Consider the following 27,861-nt stretch of genomic DNA (forward strand, 5'->3'; position numbering starts at 1 on the left):
GCTAATGTTTGCATATCGCCACTTTGACTCTGAGCAATGGACGGACCAGTTTTTGTAACCGTGGGGTTTGGCATCGCATCGGCACTGAATGTCCGCCAATATCAGCCCCTGACTTGAGAAGAAAGGGGTGTTTTAACTAAAGGGGACCATCTGGTTGTGAAGGAAATGCTCACCAAAGCAGCTTCAGCTTTAAATAGCAAACAGAGCCCGTTTTTAAAAGGCTTCGTTCAGACTTTCCGTACTTTAGCCCTGGCTTTGTTTCATGTGAAGCACTTTGAATCGCCTCGTGCTCTACAAATACATTTGACGTGCCTGTGACTTAAAATGAGCTCCACGGGCCCGATCCTGTGTTCCTAAATGCAGACTGTAGACGAGACCTTTGTGCTGACGGGAAGCGCTGTGTGAAATCTTCAGCTTCACGCCTGGCGCAGTGAGTGGCTGGACAGACTCCCATGGCATTGGCGATGTTGTTGTGCACAGCCGTGGTCCCTCCCCAAGCTTTACCTCCTACACACCGTACTAGACTGGTGCTCATGTTTGGATCACGTTTCTTTCTACTGGTGTTAGAGCAAATTAAAGCCGGTCTCTAAAACAGGCCGGGGCTTTTATTAGAAACTATAGCTGTAGAAATATTCCCCATGTTAGGAATTTGTCTCATACTGGTGTAAATGAAAACTCACGTGCAGGAAGTAACAAACGGGAACCCGGGCCGAGGGGGGACGCTGTGGAGGAGCTGATCTGAGCGTAACTTTGACACAGATTTAGCCACTTTTCAAACCTCCAGTGACGATATTTGGAAACAGGGCAAACAACAAATGTTGTGTGACCCTCCAGGGTTTTAATAAAGTCTCCATCGCGTCTTCAAAGCACGTCCAGCTGCTCCGTGTGCAGGTCAGTCCCACGCCTCAAAATAACTCCTCCCATCAGCGCGAGCGTCTCGTCTTCTCTCGGGTCAGTCTCATGATCGATCACAAACACAAACGCTCCGTCTAAACTCGCCTTTTACACAAGATAACAACAAATAATCCGGTCCGCGGTAAAAACGAAACAGAAACCTGCAGTGACACTGATGTCAAAGCTCCGCTAACAGCAACGAAACACTTCCTGTTGTCCCGACAAAATGAAAGGCGTCAATGTTCCAGCCACTGGGAGAGGGTTTGCAAAGTTAATTAATAAATGAACCTAATATTTTAGGTGCAAATGGACACAAATCTTGTTTTTCTTCGTTTTCCTGGTCGTCCGTTTTGCTCAAATAGAAATAAAGGCCTGTCTCTAACTGTGGCCTGGTTCCAATAAAGGCCTGGTCCTAGATGCCCTTGAGTAAATAAAGGCCCCAGCCTATATTAGAGCATTTATGGTATGTATTTTCCTCCCCCTACATGTTCCAGCCATGTCTTAATGTGTAGAATGAGCCCAGACCTGTTCACCACAACTGCCTCTAAAATCCTGCACTGTCACTCAAACAGGTGTTACTTCGGATCTGAAGTGCCGTCATACACGAGCTTAATATAGAAGCTGCAGTTAAACGCATGACCTGAGGTGGCAGTAGTGAGTATAAAATGGCCAACTTGTATCTAGCCCCTTTAACGGTACACAGCCCAACTGTTGACGGCACCGAAGGGGCCATTTCAGCGCCACAACAGCCCTGCTTCAGCCCCAGGGCAGTGGATGCTGTGGCTCAGAAAATCACTGCTTGGATCTTCAGCTATAGGCGCCCAAGCATCAGTATCAAGACATTTTGCACACAGCGAGGCCCAAGTTGAACCAACAATCTTGCTGTGAAGTGAAAAAGTAACAACTACATAAAACAACGGCCGTCTCCTCCACCCTTTAGCAAACGCAGCCTCCCCATCCATCACTCCCCCTCACATGTAGAGCCCTGTCAGTTTCCTCACACACACATTATGATGCACGCGCCGTTCAACTCATCAAGAGTGTGGAAACGGGGCCTCGGCCTGTTGCTTTGGGGCCTCCCCCGTGAGCGCCGGGCTTCTTTAACTTAATGGGTTTTTAAGAGAGCGCCTGTATTAATGTAAACGCCGCACACTGACCCCCGCGTCTCGGCGCCGTAACCTCCATCGGCGCCCGCTCAGCCTCATTAGCCCGTCATCTATCACCGAGCTCATACGCACAGTCTAATAACAGGAGGAAACGGCGGCGGCGAGAAATCACTGAATCATTCACTCCGGCTAATTCGGGAAAGCATTAATCACGGCGGGGGCAGGGACCGAAAACGCTACGGCTTCTTTGGGGCGCCTTCGATTGTGTGGAAATTCTTTGTTTGATGTTGAATAGTTACTCCGTTGTCAACGACCGTCCGCCCCCAAGCATGCTGGGATTGGCATGGCAAATAAGCTTCACCCTGGATGCCCCTTTGGAGTAGTGGCGGAGAGAGAGAGGGATATTGTACATCCAATTATACAATGGATTTTTTTTTTTTCTCAAACTTGGCTGTAAATACTGTTTAACCCCTTACCTCCCACCTGAACCGAGCACATTTTCTCCAGTTTTGGCTTTACCCCAATCCAAAAGCTTCTGGAAAAGAAGTTGTGAAAATAGCAACCAAACTGAGACGAAAACAATGATGGAAATGTGACAAAAAAGTGAGAAAACATCGACAAAAAAATGACGAAAAATTGATGAAAAAGTGGCAAAAATGTCACAAGAAATTGACAAAAAATTGAAGAAAAAACGACAAAAAAATGACAAAAAATGTGACAAAAAATGACAAAAATATGATAAAAATGGACGAAAAAATGATGAAAAATTGATGAAAAAGTGGCAAAAATGTCACAAAAATGTCACAAGAAATTGGCAAAAAATTGAAGAAAAAATGACAAAAATGTGATAAAAATTTGACAAAAAAATTACAAAACTGTGACAAAAATGACAAAAATTTGATAAAAAATGTGACAAAAAATGACAAAAATGTGACAAAAAAATGACAAAAATGTGATAAAAAATTGACAAAAAATGACAAAAATGTGACGAAAAATGACAAAAAAAGTTACAAAAATGAGTTGAACACAGAACAAAAAAATGATGGGAAAAAAAATCTGATGACGAGAGGAAAAAGATCCTTTCGGTTCAGGCGGGAGTTAAGAGATTAAAGTGATGTTAGCCCACAGTTAGCTTTGCCCGTTAGCATGTTAGCTTCTTCTTCGTGATTCTATTAGTGTGTATTGGTGGCTCCGGTCCGGTGGCAGTCAAGTTGCAAACATGGTTTTCTGGCCAGAGACACCAGGGGGAGATGAAAGACCCTCCAATCATCCCATAAACGCTTGTATTACCCCCACAGGGACTACGGAAAGGCTTTACTATGGTAAACACGTTACTTAGTGCTGCTTTAAACACCCCTTTAAGGTAGGTGTTGGTTGAGACACGGTTTACATCAAGTATAGACATAGTTTAGTCCAGTTTAGAAGTGTTTTAGATCCAGTTTTGTCCTTTAAATAATGGTGCTTGGAAGGTCAAATGTTAGCGTGAAAAGTTTGAGAGCGACTGGTCCAAATCCCGCCTGAACCGAGAGGATCTTTTTCCTCACGTCATCAGATTTTTTTTCCATCATTTTTTTGTTGGGTATTCAACTCATTTTTGTAACTTTTTCGTAATTTTTTTGTCAATGTTTTCTCACTTTTTTGTCACATTTCCATCATTGTTTTTGTCTCAGTTTTGTTGCTATTTTCCCACCTTTTTTCCAGAAGCTTTTGGACTGGGGTAAAGCCAAACTGGAGAAAATGTGCTTGGTTCAGGTGGGAGTCAAGGGGTTAAACAGAAAACTTTTTATCGCAACTTTTGGAAAAATGGCCCGCGAAGTCACACATTTTAGCCTTTAACAATCACAAAAAATGCTTGTGAAATCCTGGAGGGACTGGTCACGAATCACCCGATAGGAGGATTAACCTGTATATTTTTGATGTGATGGGGGAAACCAGGAGGAAACCCATGCAGACACAGGTAGAACAACTCCATTGCACTCCCCCAGTGCACAACCATAGTGCCCCAGGGCAGCCGTGGCTACAAAAACGTTATTTCTCCTTGTAGAGCCTCACCTTGTAGAGCAGCGGTGCCCTGCCCAGCTTCATCACTGCGATCTGACCCGTTAAATTCATGATCTGTTTGACCCTCTTCAGATCCTCCGCGCTGCCGTACTGGACATCCACCACTTCCCCCTGGAAACACACAGCAGAAAATTGTACGGTGGTTTAGAAATATACACTTTTATTCACTTTATTCTGTAAACTGAGCTTAAAATAGTAGAAATCAACACATGTTACATCTAGGTGAAGTTGTTTGTATGCCATTATATAACAGCACAATGACATGATGTAGGTCCGAGAACATGGAAAAGGATCCACACATCCAAAAAGCTCTTCAGAAATGATCATTTATTGTTCACCAACAAAGAGTCACGTCACTGTTAATTATTTCTGTGAGCTTTTTGACTGTGCGGATTCTTTTTCCATGTTTATGTTCATCTGTTTAACCCCTTAACTCCCACCTGAACCGAGCACAGTTTCTCCAGTTTGGCTTTACACCAGTCCAAAAGCTTCTGGAAAAAAGCTGTGAAAAAGCAACAAAACTGAGACGAAAACAATGATGGAAATGTGACAAAAAAGTGACGAAAATTGGATGAAAAAGTGGCAAAAATGTCAAAAGAAATTGACAAAAAATGGACAAAAAAATGACAAAAATGTGATAAAAATTTGACAAAAAAATGACCAAAAAAAAAGATAAAAAATTGACGAAAAAATGACTAAAAAATTGACAAAAAAAGACAAAAAAAAATTGACGGAAAAAAAGAAGAAAAAAAATGACAAAAATGTGAGCAAAATGACAAAAAAATGACAAAAAAGTTACAAAAATGAGTTGAATACCCAACAAAAAAATGATGGGAAAAAATCTGATAACGTGAGGAAAAAAGATCCTCTCGGTTCAGGCGGGAGTTAAGAGGTTAAGATACAGCACATCTATTTAGTTTGAGGATGTGGCCGTCTTTTTGAGTACGGCCACATCTAAAACTCTCATCTTCTACCAGATAAACAAGCGAACACCTAAAGTGAGAGAAGTTATAGAGTTATAGAGCCCTGTCATGTTTGGGATCTGAGCCCGTGATCTTGCTGTGGTGTACATACAGGTATACATACACAGTATATACAATAAAACAGTTAGCATTAACTGTTAGCATTGAATAAAGGAACACCGGTGCTGACAGTAGACTGTAGAGTTTTTATCCTGTTCTACGTTTGGCCTTTAATGTGCCTTCTCTTACGCACCTGTTCCAAGTGCCATAAGCAAAAGACACTGATCTGATAGACAGGGATGTTAGCTTTGATTTGAGCCGCTCTAAAGCTAACATGCTAAAGCCATTTGTTAGCTAGCTTACATTGTTCATGAAGTGGACACTCTGGGTTGTCACATGGGCTGGTTCCCAAAGCCGAGGTGCCTCGCCTCTGGCTGCGTCTGAAACCATCAAATTGTAGCCTCTAAGCACTAACACCAGCAACTAACTCCTTAACCTTTCATGGGGTCGACTGTTAGATCTATGCAGTTAGTGAACTAGAGCTTCAGCAGCATTTTGAACAATCCGTCTGTCCTTAAACAGGGGAAAGGGAAGTGACATCACCAACAGCTGTTTTTCTTCTTCTTTAAAGTTATCGGTGGAGTGCAGGCCAAACAAAAGTGCATGTCGCCCCCTAGTGTCCAACAACAACATAGTGTCCAAACAAAGACATTTAAGGAGAAAAATAAATCCAAATGATCCAAACATTTCCCTTTAGTGTTATTTTATTTCAACAGCTGTTTCTTAAAGCTACATTATGCAAATGATCCATGTGGCTTAAGTTTCTACTAAATGAAAACAAAAGCATTTAATCTGTTTCCTGAGTTTCCTCTTTAACACTGACATGTGACTGAGCTGTGGGGACGACAACATGGATTTATCACTTTTATAAAGTTTGGCTTGTGCAGAATCTTATTTTTTTATTATTATTATTTTTATTATTAAATGTGCTCCTGTCAATCAACAGTGGTTGCGCATGAATCACTCGAGGGTGGGGGCGAGGGGGGTGGGGGGATTGGCGCAATGGCTTATGGGATGGCACATAGCTCCTAATCACCGGTTAGTTAGCACCAGAGGTCCCTATGCTAAAGTGGCCATGATAGTTAGCACCAGAGGTCCCTATGCTAAAGTGGCTATGATAGTTAGCACCAGAGGTCCCTATGCTAAAGTGGCTATGATAGTTAGCACCAGAGGTCCCTATGCTAAAGTGGCTATGATAGTTAGCACCAGAGGTCCCTATGCAGTGCCTCCAAACTTACTTCCTTCCAGTCCAAGGCAAGTGTCCTGCCTTGGTCCAAAAAGAGCTGCTAACAGGAACACACTTCAGAGGTAAAGGAAGTGACATCACAAAACAAACAAGGAAGTGCTAATTTTTTTTCCCCTTAAAAAGTGGAATTTAAGAGCTTTAAAAGTCACACAAGCCAGTACCACCTTTTTTCTTTTCTTGAGATCCCTGGTGCATTATGGGTGATTTTGGCTTGAGCAAGGCAGCAAAGGCTACACTGATGTACACTTGGCATATTAGCCACATGCTAACCAAAGGCAGGACACATGCCTCCAGACGACTGCTGAGTCCCAAACCAGTAAATTGGTAAGAGCTCTTACGCCAAACCGGAACCGCCATGACAAGAAGCGTCCGAATTGGTCTGTCAGCTAGGAAGGAGTTAGGGGAGGAGCCTCAATGCTAACTATCATAGCCACTTTAGCATAGGGACCTCTGATGCTAACCCTATGAAAGGCTAAGGATTAGTTGCTAGTGTTAGTACTTGGAGGCTATAATTTGATGGTTTCGGACGCAGCACTAGGCTTTGGGAAACAGCCATGGCCTGAGGGGTTGGTTGTCACATGGGATATAAACAGTGATATATGTAGTGTAATATGATCACTTTATTTTCACACTAGCCCTAATGTTGTATCACTTGGTGAATTTTGAAAACAAATCAACAGTTCAAATTAGTGTGATGAATAGGAGTGTGACAATATTTACATTTTCCGATATATCGCAATATTTTGTGGGACAATACGACACCAATGCTTTTTATTCCGATATCGATGCTTTTGGTGACATTGTGCATATTAATGGGGCACGGTGGCGCAGCGGTTAGTGCTCGTGCCTCACAGCTCGAAGGTCCCGGGTTCAATTCCCACCTGGACGGGACCTTTTCTGTTCTGGAGTTTGCATGTTCTCCCCGTGTCTGCGTAGGTCATGAAAAAACATGTGCAATAGGTTAATCCTCCAGCCAGGTGTTTCTGACCACCAGCCTGGCTCCACATCATGGAGACGGGTCCCCGAGCGCCTGCCCACGCTGGCAGCTCACTGCTCCTACAGGTCGCCCCATGCGATACTGAGGATGGATCAAATGCAGAGAACTCATTTCTCTACAGAAATTAATACAGTATCAGATTTAGATTTTAGATTTAGCAGTGCTCCACTGATTTCACAGTCAATAGAGGCCAATAATGATCAAGAATCTATAGACCCACACAGAAAAAGTGGTACAAAGCACATGAAAAGAAATGTAAATGTCAAAATAAAGGTTAAAAGTAGCATGTTTTTTTTTATTGTGTTGTGGATTGTTTTTGTGCAATATAATCGATCATCAGCGTATCATGAGATCATCGTTAATTATTTATCTCAATATGACGTTAAAGGGATATTTCAGGATTTTTGACATAGGGCCTCATTTCCTAGTTATCCAGAGTGTTGATGATTTCTGGAGATATTGTTTTTGTAATTCAAGCAGTTCTTATATTTAAAGAGTTCTGTGGCACTAGGTTAATGCAAGGCTAGCGCATTCCTACGATATCAGCTCGCCTGCATTAAAAACAGTGTGACCCGCTCCACAGAGCACCTGAGGCAAATCACTTATAACACCAGACTAACCATATAAATGTCTGTGTCGATAGAGTAATTTTAACCATTTTTTTCCAATTAAAAGACCTTATATTTGAGCAGCATCAGCTTCGTGGTTGTATAAGCTTCGTGGCGGCGGAGTGATCTGCTAGAAAATAGTCCCTCAAAATGCGATCATTCATGTGATGCAGGTCAGTTTTATTCCAAACATTATTCTGTTGACTTAAAAATTTATATGGTTAGTCTGGTGTTATAAGTGATTTGCCTCAGGTGCTCTGTGGAGCGGGTCAGACTGTTTTTATTGCAGGTTAGCTGATACCATAGACATGCACTAGCCTTGCACTATCCTGGCACCACGAAACTCCTCAAATATAAGAACTGCATGAATTACAAAAAAGTATTTATCTCCAGGAATCAGCAACACTCTGGATAACTAGGAAATGAGGCCCTATGTCAAAAATCCTGAAACATCCCTTTAAGGTTTAAAGCTTCATTTGATGCAGGTCTGAGTCTTGTGGGATTTTCTGCTGATGAGCTGTGAAAAAAAAAGAGACAAATATCCCCCAGTCTCCTCTGTTGTAAGGCCACAGTTTCCCGTCTCAGTTTCCTCGTTTTTTGCCTTTTGAGACCAAGCACCATTACACTCACTCCACAGTTACAGCTAAAGATGTATGGAGCCTGAGCGCGTCTTCATATGAAATCAGCATAAACCTCCAGTCAGCTCTTTCACCACAGAAGCTGCTATTCATCACGGCTCCGGACAGATGCGCCGCTCCGGGTTCAGCTCGCCGCGGATCCGCACTCGCCATTTGCATTTTAATAAGCCGCTTTTTTTTTTTTTTTCACCCAACTTCATTACGCCGCGAGATCATATTAACACATGCGATGATTTATATATGGATACGACTTTCTAAATAAAACTAATCACCTTAATCACGCATCTTATATTTCATGTGAATGGGCTGATTGGAGATTATGCAGCTTCAGGGACTTGTGCGTTTAGAGCCGTTCACTTTCACGCGAGGCAAAGCGATGAATAAATTGGAAGTCGGAGGATAACGCCGTTGATAAATATTGTAACGAATCTAATTAACGGGACATTTAGCAGGCGGGGGAAAATCACAACAACATCCAATTATGAGCAGCTTTGTCAAAACGGTTTGTCATGAATAAGTTAAATACTGGCTTCAAATATTCAGGAGACAATTACTATTCTGATTCTTAACTATATCCATACTGTGGTTTACACAGAAATACAAACAAAAACAAAATGTTGCAAAGTCCCAGACTGTAAAGTTTGGAGTCTGTAGGAGCTACTGTAGTGGAGATGTTGTTGCGTAAGTGGAGCAAAAACCTCATTTTGAGAAATCCGGCCTGAAAATCTTGTAACTTGTGCGCATGTGCTAGAATAATTCTGCTGTGTTTTGTGTGTGGGGTTCTCCCAGAAAGGAAATGACCATGTTTGGATTATAGCGTCATCTCAGGCACCCTTCGCAGGACACGAGTACCGTAAATGCTCTAATATAGGCCGGGGCCTTTATTTACTCGAGGGCATCTAGGACCAGGCCTTTATTGGAACCAGGCCACAATTAGAGACAGGCCTTTATTTCTATTTGAGCAAAACGGACGACCAGGAAAACGAAGAAAAATGAGATTTGTGTCCATTTGCACCTAAAATATTAGGTTCATTTATTAATGAACATTTCAAACCCTCTCCCAGCGGCTGGGACATTGACGCCTTTTATTTTGTCGGGACAACAGGAAGTGTTTCGTTGCTGTTAGCGGAGCTTTCACATCAATGTCACTGCAGGTTTCTGTTTCGTTTTTACCGCGGACCGGATTATTTGTTGTTATCTTGTGTAAAAGGCGAGTTTAGACGGAGCGTTTGTGTTTGTGATCGATCATGAGACTGACCCGAGAGAAGACGAGACGCTCGCGCTGATGGGAGGAGTTATTTTGAGGCGTGGGACTGACCTGCACACGGAGCAGCTGGACGTGCTTTGAAGACGCGATGGAGACTTTATTAAAACCCTGGAGCGTCACACAACTCTCCCCCTGTTTCCAAATATAGTCACAGGAGGTTTGAAAAGTGGCTTAATCTGTGTCAAAGTTACGCTCGGATCAGCTCCTCCGCAGCGTCCCCCTCGGCCCGGGTTCCCGTTTGTTACTTCCTGCACGTGAGTTTTCATTTACACCAGTATGAGACAAATTCCTAACATGGGGATTATTTCTACCGCTATAGTTTCTAATAAAAGCCCCGGCCTGTTTTAGAGACCGGCTTTAATTTGCCTCCTCCAGCCGCGAACCCGGCCGCTAATGGAATACAGGCCAGTATTAGAGAATTTACGGTATATTTTTCCTAGGATAGTTGGTCGATCAACCAGTCACAAGTCATGACAGTGAAACGTCAAACATATAGCAACCAATCAGCTTAACTCTTGACTTCACTTGAAAGTGTTTTACAGTGCTTTTGTGGAAAGTGCATTGACTTTCTGTATCATCTGTTGGTGCGGGGGCCATGACTGAGGCACAAAAGAACTCCCTTAGGAAAATATGTACAGTCGCAAGCAAAATCCTAGGTGTTCCTCTAAAGCGTCTGCAGGACATTTATTTTGCTCGAGCTCTAGATAAAGCAGACATAATATTATCGGACTCAAAGCATCCTCTGTTTAGAGAGTTTGAGCTGTTTTGTTTGTTTGTTTGTGTACTTTATTGTCCTGCCCTGTCTAAAAACAGGACCAGGCAGTCATTTGTGCCACAAGCCATTTTGCAATTAAACAAACCAATATGAAGTAACCAACAGTGATGTTTCTATTCTGTACAGCTGGTCTGTCAGAGAAGGTTTTAAAAAAACAAAATTTACCCCCAAAATACTTTTTCTGTGCATAAATCCTATTTATTAACCTCTTAACTACCGCCTGAACCGAGAGCATTTTCTCCAGTTCAGCTTTACCCAAATCCTGTAGGCCAGTGTAACACCTCATTTGAAAGACCTACAAAACTAAATTGATCTTTTTCCTCACATCAGATTTTTTTTCATCACTTTTTTTGCTGGGCAGTCGTCTCATTTTTGTCAAATTTTCATTACTTTTTTGTCACTTTTTCGTCAATTTTTTCTCAATTTTTCGTCCAAATTTTCTTACTTTTTTGTCAGATTTTTGTCCATTTTTGGCATTTTTTTGTACATTTTTTGTCACTTTTTCATCAATTTTTTGTCACTTTTTTCCACATTTTCATCCTTGTTTTCGTCTCAGTTTTGTTGCTATTTTCACACCTTTTTTCCAGAAGCTTTTGGACTGGGGGTAAAGCTGGAGAAAATGAGCTCGGTTCAGGTGGGAGTTAAGGGGTTAATATTGCCTGCAGTTCACAAACTATCCACCAGGGGGTGCTGCAGCGCCCTCAGCACCCTGGGTTCCCACGGCCTTGCCATCCAGGAATGGAAAGAGTCTGGCATCACTGCAAACCTACCAAGACCCGGCCGTCCTCCTAAACTTACTGACCGAACAAGGACAGCACTGACCACCACAGCTGTTACCAAGAAGCCTATGATGACCCTGGATGAACTGCGGAGAGCTACAGTTCAGGTGGGGGAAACTGTCCACAGAACAATTAGTCGTACACTGCACAAATCTGGCCTTTATTATAACTGACACTGACCCTCACACACATGAGGGATACCACATTTTTTGGAATCGATACGTTACCGATACTTTTGGGGTCATTTTTGTCGATATCGATACCGATACAGGTCATTTCATATGGGTGAATGTATTTCAATCAATATACATTTCTAAAACTGGTTATTTCATATAATTAACTGGTCAATTAAAATTATGTTACTTTAACTGGTTAATTAAACAATGTTAATGTGAAATTAAATACATAAACAAAATTTAAAATGAATACTTAATAACAAACAGAACCTAAACCAGAATGATCAGCCTGGCTCAGTTCAATCCGTTGCTGTTGTGACTGTTTTGGCTCAGAACAAAGAAATAAATCATCCTTTTGGGTTGACAATTGCTGCCCCGCCTTCTTTTTACATATGCAAATTAGTATTGATACTTTTTGCCCAATATCGATACTTAAAAAGTAGCCGTTTGCTATCGATATATCGATACTATGGTATCAATCCGCCCATCCCTAACACACACACACACACACTGAGCATCACACCTCTCAGTTACAGCGTCACTAAACCCAAATTAATAATACATTTCAAATTTCATTGTAAAATATTCTTGCACATGAATATATATACACGTATTTCTTTTTACTTAAACGAGCGAAAATCTCCACATCGACCCACTGCATGAAGAATCAATGTTTTCACCTGCTGTGTCTCACCTTTACTAGGGAGAAATCCTAATGCTAACATAGCCATAAAAGATTAAGCATCCCTGTTATTTTCCTACAAATCCAAATGTCTATAGAGAAAAATATAGTGCACTTTAAATCCCGTGTTGCGTATCTTTCATGAACGAACCGCTTAGTATATATGATGAATACTATAATGCTGCTGACCTTTGGCTTGAGCTGTTAAATGATTGATAGATTCAAGCATAAAGGTAATAATACAAGACTTTCTCTATTATCTATCCATAAATATCAAAGAGCCTCTTGAAATTGGTCTGCATGAATCCATTATTATTGAAGTGTAGTGCACTTAAAACAGATATAGTGCACTCATTCTGTTGGTGATTCAGATACGGCGCTCACTAGTTTCTCAACAAGGCAGTGCACGTGACTTCCAGCAGGTACAGTACGTATTTCTTCTATAATGCAGCTACAACGTCAGCATGGCCTTGAAGGTAATGATCGCGCGGATAAAAGGATGTTTTCAACAGCACACAGTTAATGGGTCTGGTTAAACACACACAAATACATAATGGCCTGAGTGGAGTGTCTGGAGCCACTCCATCACTGGGGCTCTAAACAATGCTACAGCTATTAGTGTTATCAAGGAGGAAATGTACAAATACAAATACTGCACAAATACTGCAGAAAAAAAAGAGGAAAATACAGCAACGTTTCTATTGCTTGTTGTTGAGTTGGCTGCTTTTTTGATTCCTTTTTGAAAAGTTCGATGAAAGTGACTTCTTTTTGAATTTCCTGTCTTTAAACAATAATGTCTTAACCATGGGTGACTGGTTCCTTGATGTAAAGCGCTTTGGGTCAGTGTTGATTTTTGGCAGCTTTTCTAGTTTTAGACTTTTGGATGAAAATGCTTTTAGTTTTAGTCACATTTCAGTCATTTCTTAATTTAATGTGTCAGAGAGAGAGAGGGCAAGCACTATTTGCGACTCACGGCAACTTCCGGTGACTCGCGAGGTATGAGTCGTGGCTCGCGATTAAAAATACCCCAATTCTTTGCTTTTTGGCGGTATTTATTAATTATTAAGGACACAATGTGGACCTGGAGGCACAGTTTACATGTTATCAGTACCATAAACACGCTTTATCAGCTGTTATGCGTTTCCATGTCTTGTTAATCAGTGACTCGCGTGACTCGTCACCAGAGGGCGCTGTCTAATTTAATTTTAAAGGGGGGGTATTATGCAAAATCAACTTTTTCAGGCTTTACATCATGTTATTTTGTCATTCCCTCATTAAAAACATGCCTGAAGTGTTGCCTTGGCACATTCACATATTTTTGAGTCATCTGTAAAGACTCTGATGGCGGCCATTTTAGGGATAGGTTTGCCTGAGTCCTCCTAGGAACGCCCCCACCTCCTGGAGACGCCTCCGAGCTTTCGTCACCAGCCGAGTAACCAACCACTGCTCCTCAGCAGAACGGAACGGTGTGTCGGAAAGGGTCAGAGGTTCTTAAAGGGGCTGGATGCAAGTTGGCCATTTTATACTCACTACTGCCACCTCAGGCCATATGCGTAGCTGCAGCTTCTATATTAAGCTCGTGCATGACGGCAATTCGGACCGAAGTAACACCTTTTTTAGTGACAGTGCAGCATTTTAGAGGCAGTTGTGGTGAACAGGTCTGGGCTAATTCTACACATTACGACATGGCTGGAACATGTAGGGGGAGAAAAATACTTAATTTTAACATTTTTAAACTCCCTATAGTCCTTTTAAAGAGACAGAGGCCTATTTCAAGACATTCACTACAGCCATTTTGAGAGAGCAATTTTATACAAGGCAGTTATTCTAATTTACTGCATTTACAGACCAACAGAAGGTTTGGTCATCATTGTAGTGTGATATAGACTGGTGCTATGTGATTGAAAAAAGCAGAATACCCCCTCTTTATATGATACGCTTCACCAAAATATTGAGGTGAGGTATTTTGTTTCTTTGTGTGTTTTAATCATTTGTGATGCCATGGTACTTTGACATTGAAACAGAAACAACAAAACTTAAAAAAAACACCAGTTTAAAGTATTATTATGATAATTATTATTATCATTATTGTTAGTTGTAATAGTAGTACTAGAACTTAGTAGTGCGTAGTAGTAATACTTAGTAGTAGTGGCAGTGGTAGTAGTAGTATTAGTGAGAGTATTTGGTTTACACACACAAAACTGTAGTGTGGGCTGTATTTATCAGCATAACCCTAACTGATTCAACTAATCATAAATTGATTTATAGTAACAGTTTTTTGTGTAGAAACCATAATCACCCAGCCCTATGTAGAAGGATCTCTTTCCTCAAGTTGTCGTCACTTTTTTGACATTTTCGTGACACATTTTTGTCACGTTTTCATCACTTTTTAATAACATTTTTTGTCACTTTTGTTGTTGTTTTTTCAATGATTTTTTCAGCCACGTTTTCGTCTCGTTTTCGTCGCTATTTTTTCAAGAAGCTTTTAGATTTGATTAAAGTCCAACTGGAGAAAAAGTCCTCGGTTCAGTCGGGGGTTCAGAGGGTGATGAGGAACCAGAACCAGTGTAGTTGTTGTTTTAATACAGATAAATAGATAAAAAAACAGACATGGGAGCGCCAGCATTTGCACAGGAACACAGGGGAATGGGGATCCCTGCTCTCGACTGTGAAAAACGATGACCAACAAGCTGACAAGACAAATGGTTTGGCCCAGTGGGAGCGCGGCAGCATGTACAACACGGCCGAGTGTGTAATCCAATCTACAGGTGCCGGAGCGCGCGCAACTGAGCATGTGCAGGAGCGAGCCGGAGCAGATGACATTTTGATGACATTTTATACGGAAAGGTCAAAGTGCCGCGACATCTCAGATCCGGCTCCGACACATAGCGGTTAATGTTGAAAGGAAACAGTGTGTTTGAATTCACCTGCTCTGCTGCCACAATAGAGTCGTGCACATATTTTCAAGCGTGTGATATACTTTTACTATTACATTTTGATTAGTCGCGCTGTGGAGCCCCAGGAAAAGTCGCCATTGCAGGATTTACTGTACTGGGTTTGAGTCTTTCAGATCCGTTCATTTCAGACAGGCTCATTTTTTAGACAGAAAACTCACATTCCACTTCTTGATTTCTGAGAAGAAAACCCAGATTTCTACACCTTTGAAAGGCGAATATGTGCAAAAAAAATGTAATAAAAAGAGGATGCCAGGTCATTTATAGTGGAGTCATCTTTTACTCGCACTGTCTCCTCTGATTTCCATGTTCAAGGTAAATCTATGTAAAAATTCGGCTACCAAACAAACCACTCCGCCATTGAAATGTGTGAGTGAGTTCAGGTAGTGGAGCGAGTGTCATGAGCCATAACCATCAATTATAAGGCTCACGGGCATTGGTTTAAAGACACAGGGCCAGATCTTGTGGCGGCGCACGGGGCGGCGCCGGCTCTTGGCGAACTATTTTCCGAGTGGCGGCGCTATATGTGCCATTCGCCTCCGCCACCTGTGAGGGGGCGTCACAAGAGGAGGCGACTGCACTGATGGAAACACGGCTGACATTCACTTCCTCGTTCACATTGCGCTGTCTTGCGTTCTTTCTTAAACCTTAGGCTCTCACAGGTCAAACTAAAAACTTTATTTACCCCATCGTGAGCTAAACCATGTTCACGTCTCCAGAGAAAAAGAGCTACAGCGTCCGCTGTGGCGCGGATCGGCGTGTGTCTCCACCCACTTAAATGTGCTAAGTCTGGAGTGGCAAGATCACAAAGTGCTCCTACTGAGCGCAAAATGTCACGCTATCATCTCCGTTTTGATGCACAAGATCGGGCCCTTTAAGTCTCAAGAGACATTTCTTGCAAGTATTTATGTTCAATATCTTGACGGTGGCTCCGTAGGCAGGAGTGGACCATAGTGGACCATAGTGGACCATAGCGGACCATAGTGGACCATAGTGGACAGGGGAACGACAGGACCTGGGATCAGCCCGACACAGACACCGTCACTTTTTAAATTTAAATTAGTCTTGAAATCACAAGGAAAAAGTTTCAAAACGATGCTGATGTTAAATATAGCGGATACATTTCTGTCTGTCAAATTAGCGATTGATTAACTCTGTTGTGCCATTAGATCACTCGTAATATAATACAAATAAAGTAAATTTAGAGGCAGCCTATGTGTGTATGTGGATCTCTGGTCACAATAAAAAAAAAAAAAAGATTTCTTTTACTGTCCACCCAATTATTGACCAAAAAAATTCTACATTTTTTTTTCCTCATTCCAGTTTAAATGTATTGAATGTCGGCGACATGAGGCCACAGTTTCAGACCCTGCACTTCGCCTTTTCTCACATAGTAATTCCAACTATGTGAACTATGTGGTCGTCACTTTTGAAGCATCTCTACATATGAACGGCCGGTTGTAAAAATAGATTTTAAGCTAATATTGTAACAAGCTCCACGGCGACGACAAAAACGCTTTAAATCATCAACTTTCCAACGGTTCAAACGGTCCAAATCAGAGCTTTCTTCGTTGCATTCCGCCACCTATAAATATTTCTTGGTAGTCAAAAGAAATTCCATTACCCATAATGCAACAGGCGACGCGAGATGGGCATTCAGCTTATTGTTAGGGCAATGAATAATCGGTATGCTACGACTAATAATGCCTCTGTAAAGGCAAACTGCGTAACATTTTGGATTATACTGTAAAGCAAAACAAAACATGCTCCTAATGACCAGCGAGTAACTGCTGTTTTTGCAGTGTGTTATCAAAGAAAGGATTCTGATGAGGATGTAACCCATTTGAAGGTCACATTTGGCTTTAGTCATCATCTCATGGAGACAATGTGGACACGTCCCGCTCTCAGTAGAGCAACAGTTAGGTCTGAAGAGAGGTGATCCACTCACAGAAAACACATATTTTTGGTTGGGTTTATGGTAATTTTCAAGGTATTTTTCTGCAATAAATTATATCTGCTATAATATAAACGCTTGTATTTTATTCTACTTGTTGGGTAGAATAAATACCTTAACCCTAACCCTAGATGAAGATCAAACAAATGCAGCATCAAGCAACGCTCTAAACTTAAAGGTTCAGAATAAAACAAAGGGGTCATTTAGCAACGGTTAGCGCTTCCGCTTCACAGCAAAGAAGGTCCTGGGGTCGATTCCCACCTGGACCCCTTTGTCTGCGTAGGTTTCCTCTGGGTACTCCAGTTTCCCCCACGACTCAAAACATGTGTAATAGGTGAATCCTCCAGCCATGTGATTCTGACCACCAGCCTGGCCCTACATCTGGAGATGGGTCCCCGGGCGCAGCACTTCCACTGCCCACTGCTCCTGACGGGTCGCCCCAGCGGCATCGAAGGATGGGTCAAATGCAGAGGACAAATTTCCCTACGGGGACAATAAAGTAAACAAACAAACAAAGCTAGAAAATAGCAAACAGCTATTTGTGGGCAAATTGCACTTAAAGGCCCTGAAACAATACTATCCAATATTGTGGTACAATATTGGACCACATTAAACATTAAACCTCATACCTCATTCACAAATGTGTTGACACTATACTAAAGGAGGACAAACACATTTCTCTCTATTACTAGCAAAAAAAATCAGGTATAGTGCCTTCAACAGACCATTTAACATCGCTTGCATTAAATAAAATTAAAAAGTAAAAAAAAAACGTATTAGTAAAAGTATTAGAGCTCCAGATCTGATATGTAAATGAGAGACTGCTGCGCGAGGAAAACAATTTGTAAATAACTCTGTTACTGATGCACTTCTGTATGTGCTTATCATTTTGCACTTGAGCAAACTCTTGGCAGACGACAGCCATAGTAATTCAAATGACCTTTTACACCAGGGATCTCCAACCTACTGCAGCAGCTTCCAAGTAGTTCGACAGAGGCTTTCCACATTTCAACATTTGCTCGATGTGCTACATTTAAATCAGCTTGTTGTTCTGAACACACTGCAAACGTAAAGTAAAGAATAAACTCGAGTTCGTTTGTTGTGTTGAAACATCCTCTGAACTCCAGCTAAGTCGCTCATTAACAGGGGCGGACTGGCCATATGTCCATTCTGGAAGAGCACAGAAGGGCCACTGGCTCTAGGGCCACCTTAACCTCTTAACTCCCGCCTGAACCGAGAGCATTTTCTCCAGTTCAGCTTTACCCAAATCCTGTCGGCCAGTGTAACACCTCATTTGAAAGCTAAGATCTACAAAACTAAATAGATCTTTTTCCTCACATCATCAGATTTTTTTTCATCACTTTTATTGTTGGGCAGTCGTCTCATTTTTGTCAAATTTTCGTGACTTTTTTGTCAATTTTTTGTCACTTTTTTCTAAATTTTTCGTCAAATTTTTCTCACTTTTTTCTCAATTTTTTGTCCATTTTTGTCATTTTTTTGTACATTTTTTGTCACTTTTTCGTCCGTTTTTTCTCACTTTTTTCACATTTTCATCCTTGTTTTCGTCTCAGTTTTGTTGCTATTTTCACACCTTTTTTCCAGAAGCTTTTGGACTGGGGTAAAGCTGGAGAAAATGTGCTCGGTTCAGGCGGGAGTTAAGGGGTTAACTGAGCTTTACCCAAATCTAAAAGCTAAAAATAAAAGCATCAAAATAGCGACAAAAAAGAGGATGAAAAGAAAACAAAAATGTGCCGGAAAAGCAACACAAAAAATGACAAAAAAATTTGATGAAGTCAACAAAAACAGGCCAACAAAGCCACAAAAAGGCCACAAAAACGTGACAAAAACATAACAAAAAATGATAGAAAAAATGTGACAAAAACACAATAAAAGAGTGACAAAAGCACAACAAAAAGCCACAAAAAAGTAATGAAAAAACAACAAAAATATGATAAAAAATGTGGCGACTTGACAAAAAGTTAGAATCACTCTTGTAGGTCTTAGCTTTCAGATGAGGCGTTGCATTGTTGCTCTTCAGTCGACAAGCTTTTAGATTTGGGTAAAGCCGAGCTGGAGAAAATACGCTCCGTTAAGGCGGGTGGTAAGTGCACATTTACATTAATTTGGGCCAGGCTGGTCAGAGTCCAGGGCTGCTTTTCAGTCCCAGTCCGCCCCTGCTCATTAACACAAACCATCGAAATGCAAGCAGTCACTTTCTGTTAAAGTAGCTCACCGAGTAAAAAAAGGTTGGCGGCTCCTGTTAAAACGATCACTTGTGATTCATTCGGCTGCCGTACTTTCCCAAACAAAAGTAAAAATGGCTGATCATCCTCTCGCCTCCCTCTGCAGACCGTACATACATACATATACTGTAACACCGCACACTCCTCTCTTACTTTATATTTATCCGCCTGTCTGCAGTGTGACCGAATGTTGCTGCTCTATAGGGACCTCTCGCTCCGCAGTGATGGATGACACCCACGGGTGCCGGGTGTGTGTGGGGGGGGAGGTGTGCGCCCCGAGGACTCTCCACTCTCAGGACCGGGAGCTGCTGCTGCTTGTGTATTTTTTACTGAGCTCCCCTGACAGCGCGGGTTACATCTGGGGCCATTCTTCAGCCGACTTCTGAGCACTTTGGGGTTTAGTCGTGCGCACAAATTACAGCGTGTCCGATGCAAAGGGAGCGGTTGTTGTAGCGGTGTCAAAAGTTTTCTCACTTCAGGGGGATGAAAAATACAGCCTCTGCACGTCGAACGTCGAAAGCGGCCAGGTGGAGTTCTGCTTTTGGGGGTAGAAATGACTTATTATTGATTGTGACTTTAGAGGTGAAGGGATACACGTGTTCAAGAACCTGACGGGCTGGAAAATGTTTGTAGCATGCACTGTCAGTGGTTTAGAAAAGAAAAATGAGAATATCTTTCATTTATTTCTGTAATTCAACTTAAAATGTGAAACTAATATATGATATAGACTCATGACATGCAAAGTGACATATGTCAAGCCTTTGTTTGTTACAATTTTGATGATTTTGGCCAACTTCAAACCCCAAATTCAAAATCTCAGAAGATTAGAATAAGAAATGTCGGTCCTCTGAAAACTATCATCATGCATACAGTATGTACCGTAAATTCTCTAATACTGGCCTGTATTCTATTAGCGGCCGGGTCTCTGACAGAGGCCGGGTTTGCGGCTGGCGGAGGCAAATTAAAGCCGGTCTCTAAAACAGGCCGGGGCTTTTATTAGAAACTATAACAGTAAAAATATTCCCCATGTTAGGAATTTGTCTCATACTCGTGTAAAGGATAACTCACGTGCAGGAACCCAGGCCGAGGGGGACGCAGCGGAGGAGCTGATCCGAGCGTAACTTTGACACAGATTTAGCCACTTTTCAAACCTCCAGTGATTATATTTGAAAACAGGGCAAACAAATGTTGTGTGACCCTCCAGGGTTTTAATAAAGTCACCATCGCGTCTTCAAAGCACGTCCAGCTGCTCCGTGTGCAGGTCAGTCCCACGCCTCAAAATAACTCCTCCCATCAGCGCGAGCGTCTCGTCTTCTCTCGGGTCAGTCTCATGATCGATCACAAACACAAACGCTCCGTCTAAACTCGCCTTTTACACAAGATAACAACAAATAATCGAAACAGAAACCTGCAGTGACACTGATGTCAAAGCTCCGCTAACAGCAACGAAACACTTCCTGTTGTCCCGACAAAATAAAAGGCGTCAATGTTCCAGCCGCTGGGAGAGGGTTTGCAATGTTAATTAATAAATGAACCTAATATTTTAGGTGCAAATGGACACAAATCTCGTTTTTCTTTGTTTTCCTGGTCGTCCGTTTTGCTCAAATAGAAATAAAGGCCTGTCTCTAATTGTGGCCTGGTTCCAATAAAGGCCTGGTCCTAGATGCCCTTGAGTAAATAAAGGCCCCGGCCTATATTAGAGCATTTACGGTATTTACCATTTTCTCTTTCTTATTAATGACGTGCAGTTCGACTGGATGATGAAATTTTAACAACGTATGTACTCCCTTGGTATTAGCAAAGTAACTGTAGTCTAACATGTATCCCGTTACTCCCCAACACTGCGCTTCTGACGTTGTTTGTAGTTCAGGAGCGGCTTAACAAGAGGAATACGGCATTTGAAGCCCATGTCCAGGATCAGTCTGTGTGTGGTGGATCTTGATGCACCGACTCCAGTGTATATCATATATTAGTTTCACTTTTTAATTTGAATTACATAACTTTTTTAACGATATTCTCATTTTTCGAGTTTCACCTGTATACTGTATCTACTAACTTGGGCTGAGCTGCACACACGGACACAAGTTTGGCTATACAGTATGTGCATTCCCCATTTGATAGAAAATCCAGCTTTAACTAGTGGAGGCTGCACTGGCACTATGAAGATTTGACTGGGGACAGGAGCTGGAATTGTGGAAGTAGGGGTGAGTTCATTTATGTTCATTTCCAAACTGGTTTTAGCCACATTGGGAATCTGCTTTCTGACAGGATAATCACTGCTAAAGCCTGGTTCACACAGCAGGATGTACATGTAAGACAATTTGTTGATTGGTAATTTTATCATGTCACGTAACCTACTTGTTTAGCAATTGTTATACCATGGTCTGGGTGAATACTGGATTCTGATTGGCTGGTGCATTATTTTGGTGTAACCGCACACATAGTCCGGTAGTTAAATCACTGGGATATCACTCCGCTGTGGCGTCGCCATAGCAACGCATGACACAGCTGAATCAGATAAAGGCGTAATTAGTGACTGACAGGAACGTATGAGATGGATTTTGTTTAATTTCAACGTTTTGGGCCAAAACAAAACGTTTGCTAAATGTTTGTAGAGGAGAGTGAGCAGCTAGGTTAGCTACTGTTAATAACATATGAGCTTTACATTTCTATTGAAAACGGTTAAGGCTATTCATCATTTTCAGGCGTACATAAAATGATCCTGCATTTAAGCATATTTGTCTGGATTAGTAAAGTCAAACATAAAAGTTTCAGTTGGGGGGGCCCAGGTGTGAGCGACTCCACCGCAGCTGTTTCCATAAACAGTTGAGCTGGTTGAGCTAGCTAGCTTTAGCTTCAGGTTAAACCTTGTAAAAGTGAAATAACTCCTGCCCACGAGTGCCGCATATCGGTGTTTACTTCCAGGGAAAAGTGTTTCCGGGTTAGTCCTGTTGTGTTGTGATTCTGTGCTGATGTTGTGTCGTTGAGCCTGACTGAGATCCTCGTAATAGCTGCGGAGAATGACTCGCTCTGAGACCAGCCTTCAGTGACCGGCTAATAACCCACACAAAATAGTCCCGTAGTCTGGCAGATTTAGTGAGTTTAGTCAATGAAAAAAAAAACATTTATTATAAATGTTACGTTTGTGGGACCCTGGTATAAGCGGATTAAACAACGAGGAGCCGCATTAGACGTTATAATGCACTTCGCTGCGCGTCGTGGTGTTCTTGACTCCGCGTCGTGCATTATAACCGTCTAATGCACGGCTCCTCGTTGTTTAATCCTTACTTATTCTTATTACAGCACCAAAAAAATCCTTCTGTCAAGTAGTAAAAAAGAAAAAAGAAAAAGAGAAGTAACAGTTGGTAATTCGCTCTTACATTATATCACTTCTTGGCTTAACTTTACCCTTTCTTCCCGTTAGTTTCCCCGCTCCTTAAGGGTTAAACATGGTACTTAGCGGTTACAAATGGCCTGGTGTCGGCAGAGTCGTGTGCACATGTGTCACGGCACAGTTTCTGCCTCCACAGCAGCGGCGCCCGACAGCAGCAGGACTTATTAGGCCAGTATCCTCAGCCCGGGCCCGTGTCCATCCATCACACACGCCACACCTAATTGTGCCAAAGCTGCGGTAACATAGACCAAAATGGAGCTAAATTCAAGACTGGATGAAAAAGGGGGAAAATGATGCACAGATGGGCAACGGTGGCGCTCCAGTGGGAGACACCTGCAGATCAGGCCAAAGAGGGAAAAAATATATATATATATGCATAACTATGTGTCAAAAACTTATCATTTGTTAGGTTCACTTTTGTTCATAAAATAAACCCAAAAAAAAATGAATATGGGAATAAACGTTAGAAAAACGTCCAATTGGTCAAAATACAGAAACTCAAAATGTCTTTCTGTTCACAAAATCTTCAAAAAAGTCCTATTTCTATGATTTAGAAAAACAATTGTTCCAATCAAGAATACACGTAAGAACTTCTTATCCATTCATGTGCTTGTATTTGACAAAGTTACCGTAAACTCTCTAATACTGGCCTGTATTCCATTAGCAGCCTTGTCTCTAACAGAGGCCGGGTTCGTGGCTGGCGGAGGCAAATTAAAGCTGGTCTCTAAAACAGGCCGGGGCTTTTATTAAAAACTATAACAGTAGAAATATTCCCCATGTTAGGAATTTGTCTCATACTCGTGTAAATGAAAACTCACGTGCAGGAAGTAAACAAACGGGAACCCGGGCCGAGGGGGACGCTGCGGAGGAGCTGATCCGAGCGTAACTTTGACACAGATTTAGCCACTTTTCAAACCTCCTGTGACTATGTTTGGAAACAGGGGGAGAGTTATGTGACCCTCCAGGGTTTTAATAAAGTCACCATCGCGTCTTCAAAGCACGTCCAGCTGCTCCGTGTGCAGGTCAGTCCCGCGCCTCAAAATAACTCCTCCCATCAGCGCGAGCGTCTCGTCTTCTCTCGGGTCAGTCTCATGATCGATCACAAACACAAACGCTCCGTCTAAACTCGCCTTTTACACAAGATAACAACAAATAATCCGGTCCGCGGTAAAAACGAAACAGAAACCTGCAGTGACATTGATGTCAAAGCTCCGCTAAATGCAACGAAACACTTCCTGTTGTCCCGACAAAATAAAAGGCGTCAATGTTCCAGCCGCTGGGAGAGGGTTTGCAAAGTTAATGAATAAATGAACCTAATATTTTAGGTGCAAATGGACACAAATCTCGTTTTTCTTCGTTTTCCTGGTCGTCCGTTTTGCTCAAATAGAAATAAAGGCCTGTCTCTAATTGTGGCCTGGTTCCAATAAAGGCCTGGTCCTAGATGCCCTTGAGTAAATAAAGGCCCGGGCCTATATTAGAGCATTTACGGTATATAAGCAAAAGTAACTGTACACGGAGAATGCATCCTTCAAAAAAGGACAAAAGGAAATGCTACCATTGGACAGTGTTTGTTGTGATTCTGACATCATTTATGTAGCATCCAAAAAGCCACTCACTCTCCCCACTAAACATTCAAAGCCACTGAAAAGCAGAAGTGAATGTGTTTTACCTGCAGCGTTCCCACAGCGGAGTAGGCGGCGTAGGAGAACTGCTGATTGGACGGTTCGTTGGCTCGGCTCTGGTCACATGACTCGCCGGTGGGCAGGAAGCACTGCCCGGCGGAGTGATCGGTGACGGAGTTGGGGGCGGGGCCGGGCAGACTGAGCAGGGCCGTGAGATTGGACAGCTGGACGTCCGTCAAACCGAGCCCCACCCACTGGCGATACAGGAACCGCGCCCTGGCCTCTTCGCTGGAGTCGGGCTGCCGGGAGATGGACCTACAGAGGGGAGACATTTAGGACATTTTTAACCCAATATTAAGGTGCATCACATTCCTGTTTGTCCGTGTTTACATGTTCAAATCTCACATCAACTACAAAAAGCGATTTAAAGGATTTCCCAAGATCATTTGTTCATGTTTTGTATGTTTTTCTTGAGCCGAACACATCCAATCAGAAAGGAGAGCTCGCCCCCCCCACGTCTGGGATTGTGAGCTAAAAAAAAAAGTGAACTTTTTGGGAGTAAACACTGTGATTTTGTTCAGTCTGAAACCCAATGGTGCCTTCAGATAATTTCGGTTCTTTCTGGCTGCCAAAAACAAACCCACATGAAGACTTTTCCTTCGTATTTACCACTGAAGAATGACACAGAAAACATTGCAATAAGTGAATTTGTCATTTAGCTGCTATAATGGCCTTTACACACAAAAGGAAATGTAAAATAATAGACAAATAAACAAAGATATGCCAACCATGTCAATATCTTTTGCAAGTTATGTCAGAAATATTGATACCAAGCCTTGAGCATTCATCAAAAACTCCTTCAGGCCAGGTTTGGATTGTGAACTATGGAGTTATGTGTCGAAAATATATTTATAATGCTGGAACAAGAGTGTGAAGAATCAGTTGCCAAGACATTTTTGACCGTTTTTTTCATGCAAGAAACATTTTGTCAATGTGAATGGGCCCTACTTTTCAGACGAATGTATTCAGGTGAAAATACCTTACTATGTTCCACCACCTTTGCTAATTTCAGCTCATTCTACACTTTAGGACATTGCTGAAACATGTAGGGGGAGGAAAATACTCAATTATAACCGTTTTAAACTCTGTATAGTCCCTTTAAAGGGTCGCTGTCGTCAGTGTCCGTGCGCATTCACGTTTGTCCTTGGGTGTGAGCACAATACGACTCAAAAAGCTTTGGGATTTTATGAACAGGTAAATAAATATATACGGTATAGAATCACAAAGCTGTTCAAAACTCCAAGCTTTTAGTTCATTAAAAAAACATGGTACTATTTAATTGATGTCCTTGAATCTTTAAGAAACAGAAATCCATTTAGTATTGAGAAAAAGGACACTATTCTATATTATTCCTCGGGCTTCATAATATTTGCACAGTTAGTCTCAAATGTAAACACTTTTTAATATAGAGCAGTGATAATACATTCAATACAGTGTGTAAATTGATATTCAGCTTATTTCATTCATTTCATTTATTAATTTATTTGAATGGGACAGTGCATATTGATGAACAGACTAGTGCTGTAAATATGCCGGATTTAGCTCAAGGCTAATTTCCATCCGCAATCCGTGTAAATTGATATTCAGCTCAGCTCATGTGGTCTGACAAAAGCTGACCGATGAGTCTGTTTTATAATAACTTGACTACAATAAATACATTTTGTTTAAATAACATGAGGACAAAAATCCTCCAACCCTTTTCCAATGTGTACTGAGCTACGACCTTTCCCTCTCAATGAAACGTCTCACAAATCTTTCCAGTAAAAGTTCTCCCTCAGAGTCTCTCACTCTGCTTTATCGCCGCAGCAGCAGAAAAATCAGCCTCCGCAGGCAACTCCATCTCTGCGTCTTCGCCGTCGTCAGTGCATAAGCCCCAGGGAGATACTGTCCACAAGTGCATCGCTCTCTCCCTTTATAAAATGCCTCTATGAAATTGTAATAAAAGTCAAGATGTTTTTCATGCAAATTTGCAACAAACGAGCCTCATTTAGCTTCAAGACGAAAACACATCTGCAAACACAGACGTCCTCTCTGGTGGAGTATGAAGTATGGCAGTATGACAGTAGAGGCAGGCAGTGTGTCGTCTACAATAATATTGAAATTGCTGTTTAGAAAATATGCAAATTTACAAAATTGAGTTTATCTTTAGTGTCAAGAAATGTGGGGAAAGTGTGAAACAAAATGTGGGGAATAAAAGGGGAAACATATGGGAGAAATGTTTTTTAGATGTCACTTGACTATAATCAAATCCCCACAGCCATCTACAGGAATCCATGTGAACACGATTAAAAATGATGAATGATTTAAGACCAGTGGGATTAAAGGAATAGGACACCGTGATATGTTCTTACCTTAGCTTTGACGAGTTCTTTAGGACCTGTCTGATCTTCCCCCGTGCCTTCAGTCACGTAAACACAGCGCAGACGGCGTTAGCATTTAGCCTCTCCCTCTCTCCTCTATAGCTCCAAAACAGGTCAAGATAGAAGCAACCAAGCTCTTCCACGTTTTCCCTATTTAAATATGGTTACGTGAAGTGTTCCACTACAAAGTATAGTTACACAAAATTAAACAATGTGGATTTTCTAAGCGGATAAAAGGGGGGACTATATTGTAAGGCGTAATAATACCAGGAGTAGTTTGGCATCCGCGCAGTCAAGTGAAGATTACTGCGCGGATTTCGAACTACAGAACTACAGGTCCTAAAGAACTCGTCAAAGGTAAGGTAAGAACATATCTCAGTATGTAAAAATGGTGGCCTATTCCTTTAAAGCAGTACTAAGTAACTCCTGCCCCTAGAGGCCATAAGCGCAACTGCGGGTGTCGTAGCAAGTTGCAATTTTTTAACTTATGAATTGTCTTGGAGAGTAAATACTACGCTGAAAGAAAAGGCAGGGACAGAGGGATATTGTGCATCAAATTATACAATGGAAATTATTTTTTTCGCTCAACTTGGCTATAAATACTGTTTAAAGTGACGCTAGCCCGCAGTTAGCTTTGCCCGTTAGCATGTTAGCTTCTTCTTCGTGATTCTATTAGTGTGTATCGGTGGCTCCGGCCCGGTGACAGTCAAGTTGCAAACATGGTTTTCTGGCCAGAGACACCAGGGGGAGATGAAAGACCCTCCAATCATCCCATAAACATTGTGGGATTATATATCTTGATATACAAGTCGCACCCCAAGCCAAACTATGGAAAAAAAAGTGCGACTTATAGTCCGGAAAATACGGTAAAAGCGTCTCGACTGGAGAGCTTACAGTCTGCAACGCCTAATATGAAAGCTAAGCTCTACAAAACTGATTGTACGCTAGTGCTTTTGTAACGTATTTTTTGTCACTTGTTTGTCACGTATTCATTCACAGCCAGTGAAATTCCCCATTTGAAAG

The 27,861-nt window shown here is 41.8% G+C and overlaps 1 protein-coding gene across 1 annotated transcript in view; it reads right to left on the reverse strand.

Moving 5' to 3' along the window:
* naaladl2 (N-acetylated alpha-linked acidic dipeptidase like 2) overlaps window positions 1–27,861 on the reverse strand; it is a 590,615-nt gene that overhangs the window by 209,611 nt on the left and 353,143 nt on the right. Inside the window, exons 5-6 of the mRNA XM_079574900.1 lie at window positions 24,466–24,733; window positions 4,053–4,172 (exon numbers count right to left, since the gene is read on the reverse strand). Coding sequence (XP_079431026.1) covers window positions 4,053–4,172; window positions 24,466–24,733 — 388 coding nt within the window. The remainder of the gene's footprint in view (window positions 1–4,052; window positions 4,173–24,465; window positions 24,734–27,861) is intronic.

Source organism: Gobius niger, assembly GCF_951799975.1.
Source record: "Gobius niger genome assembly, chromosome: 17".
Classification (NCBI taxonomy): domain Eukaryota; kingdom Metazoa; phylum Chordata; class Actinopteri; order Gobiiformes; family Gobiidae; genus Gobius; species Gobius niger.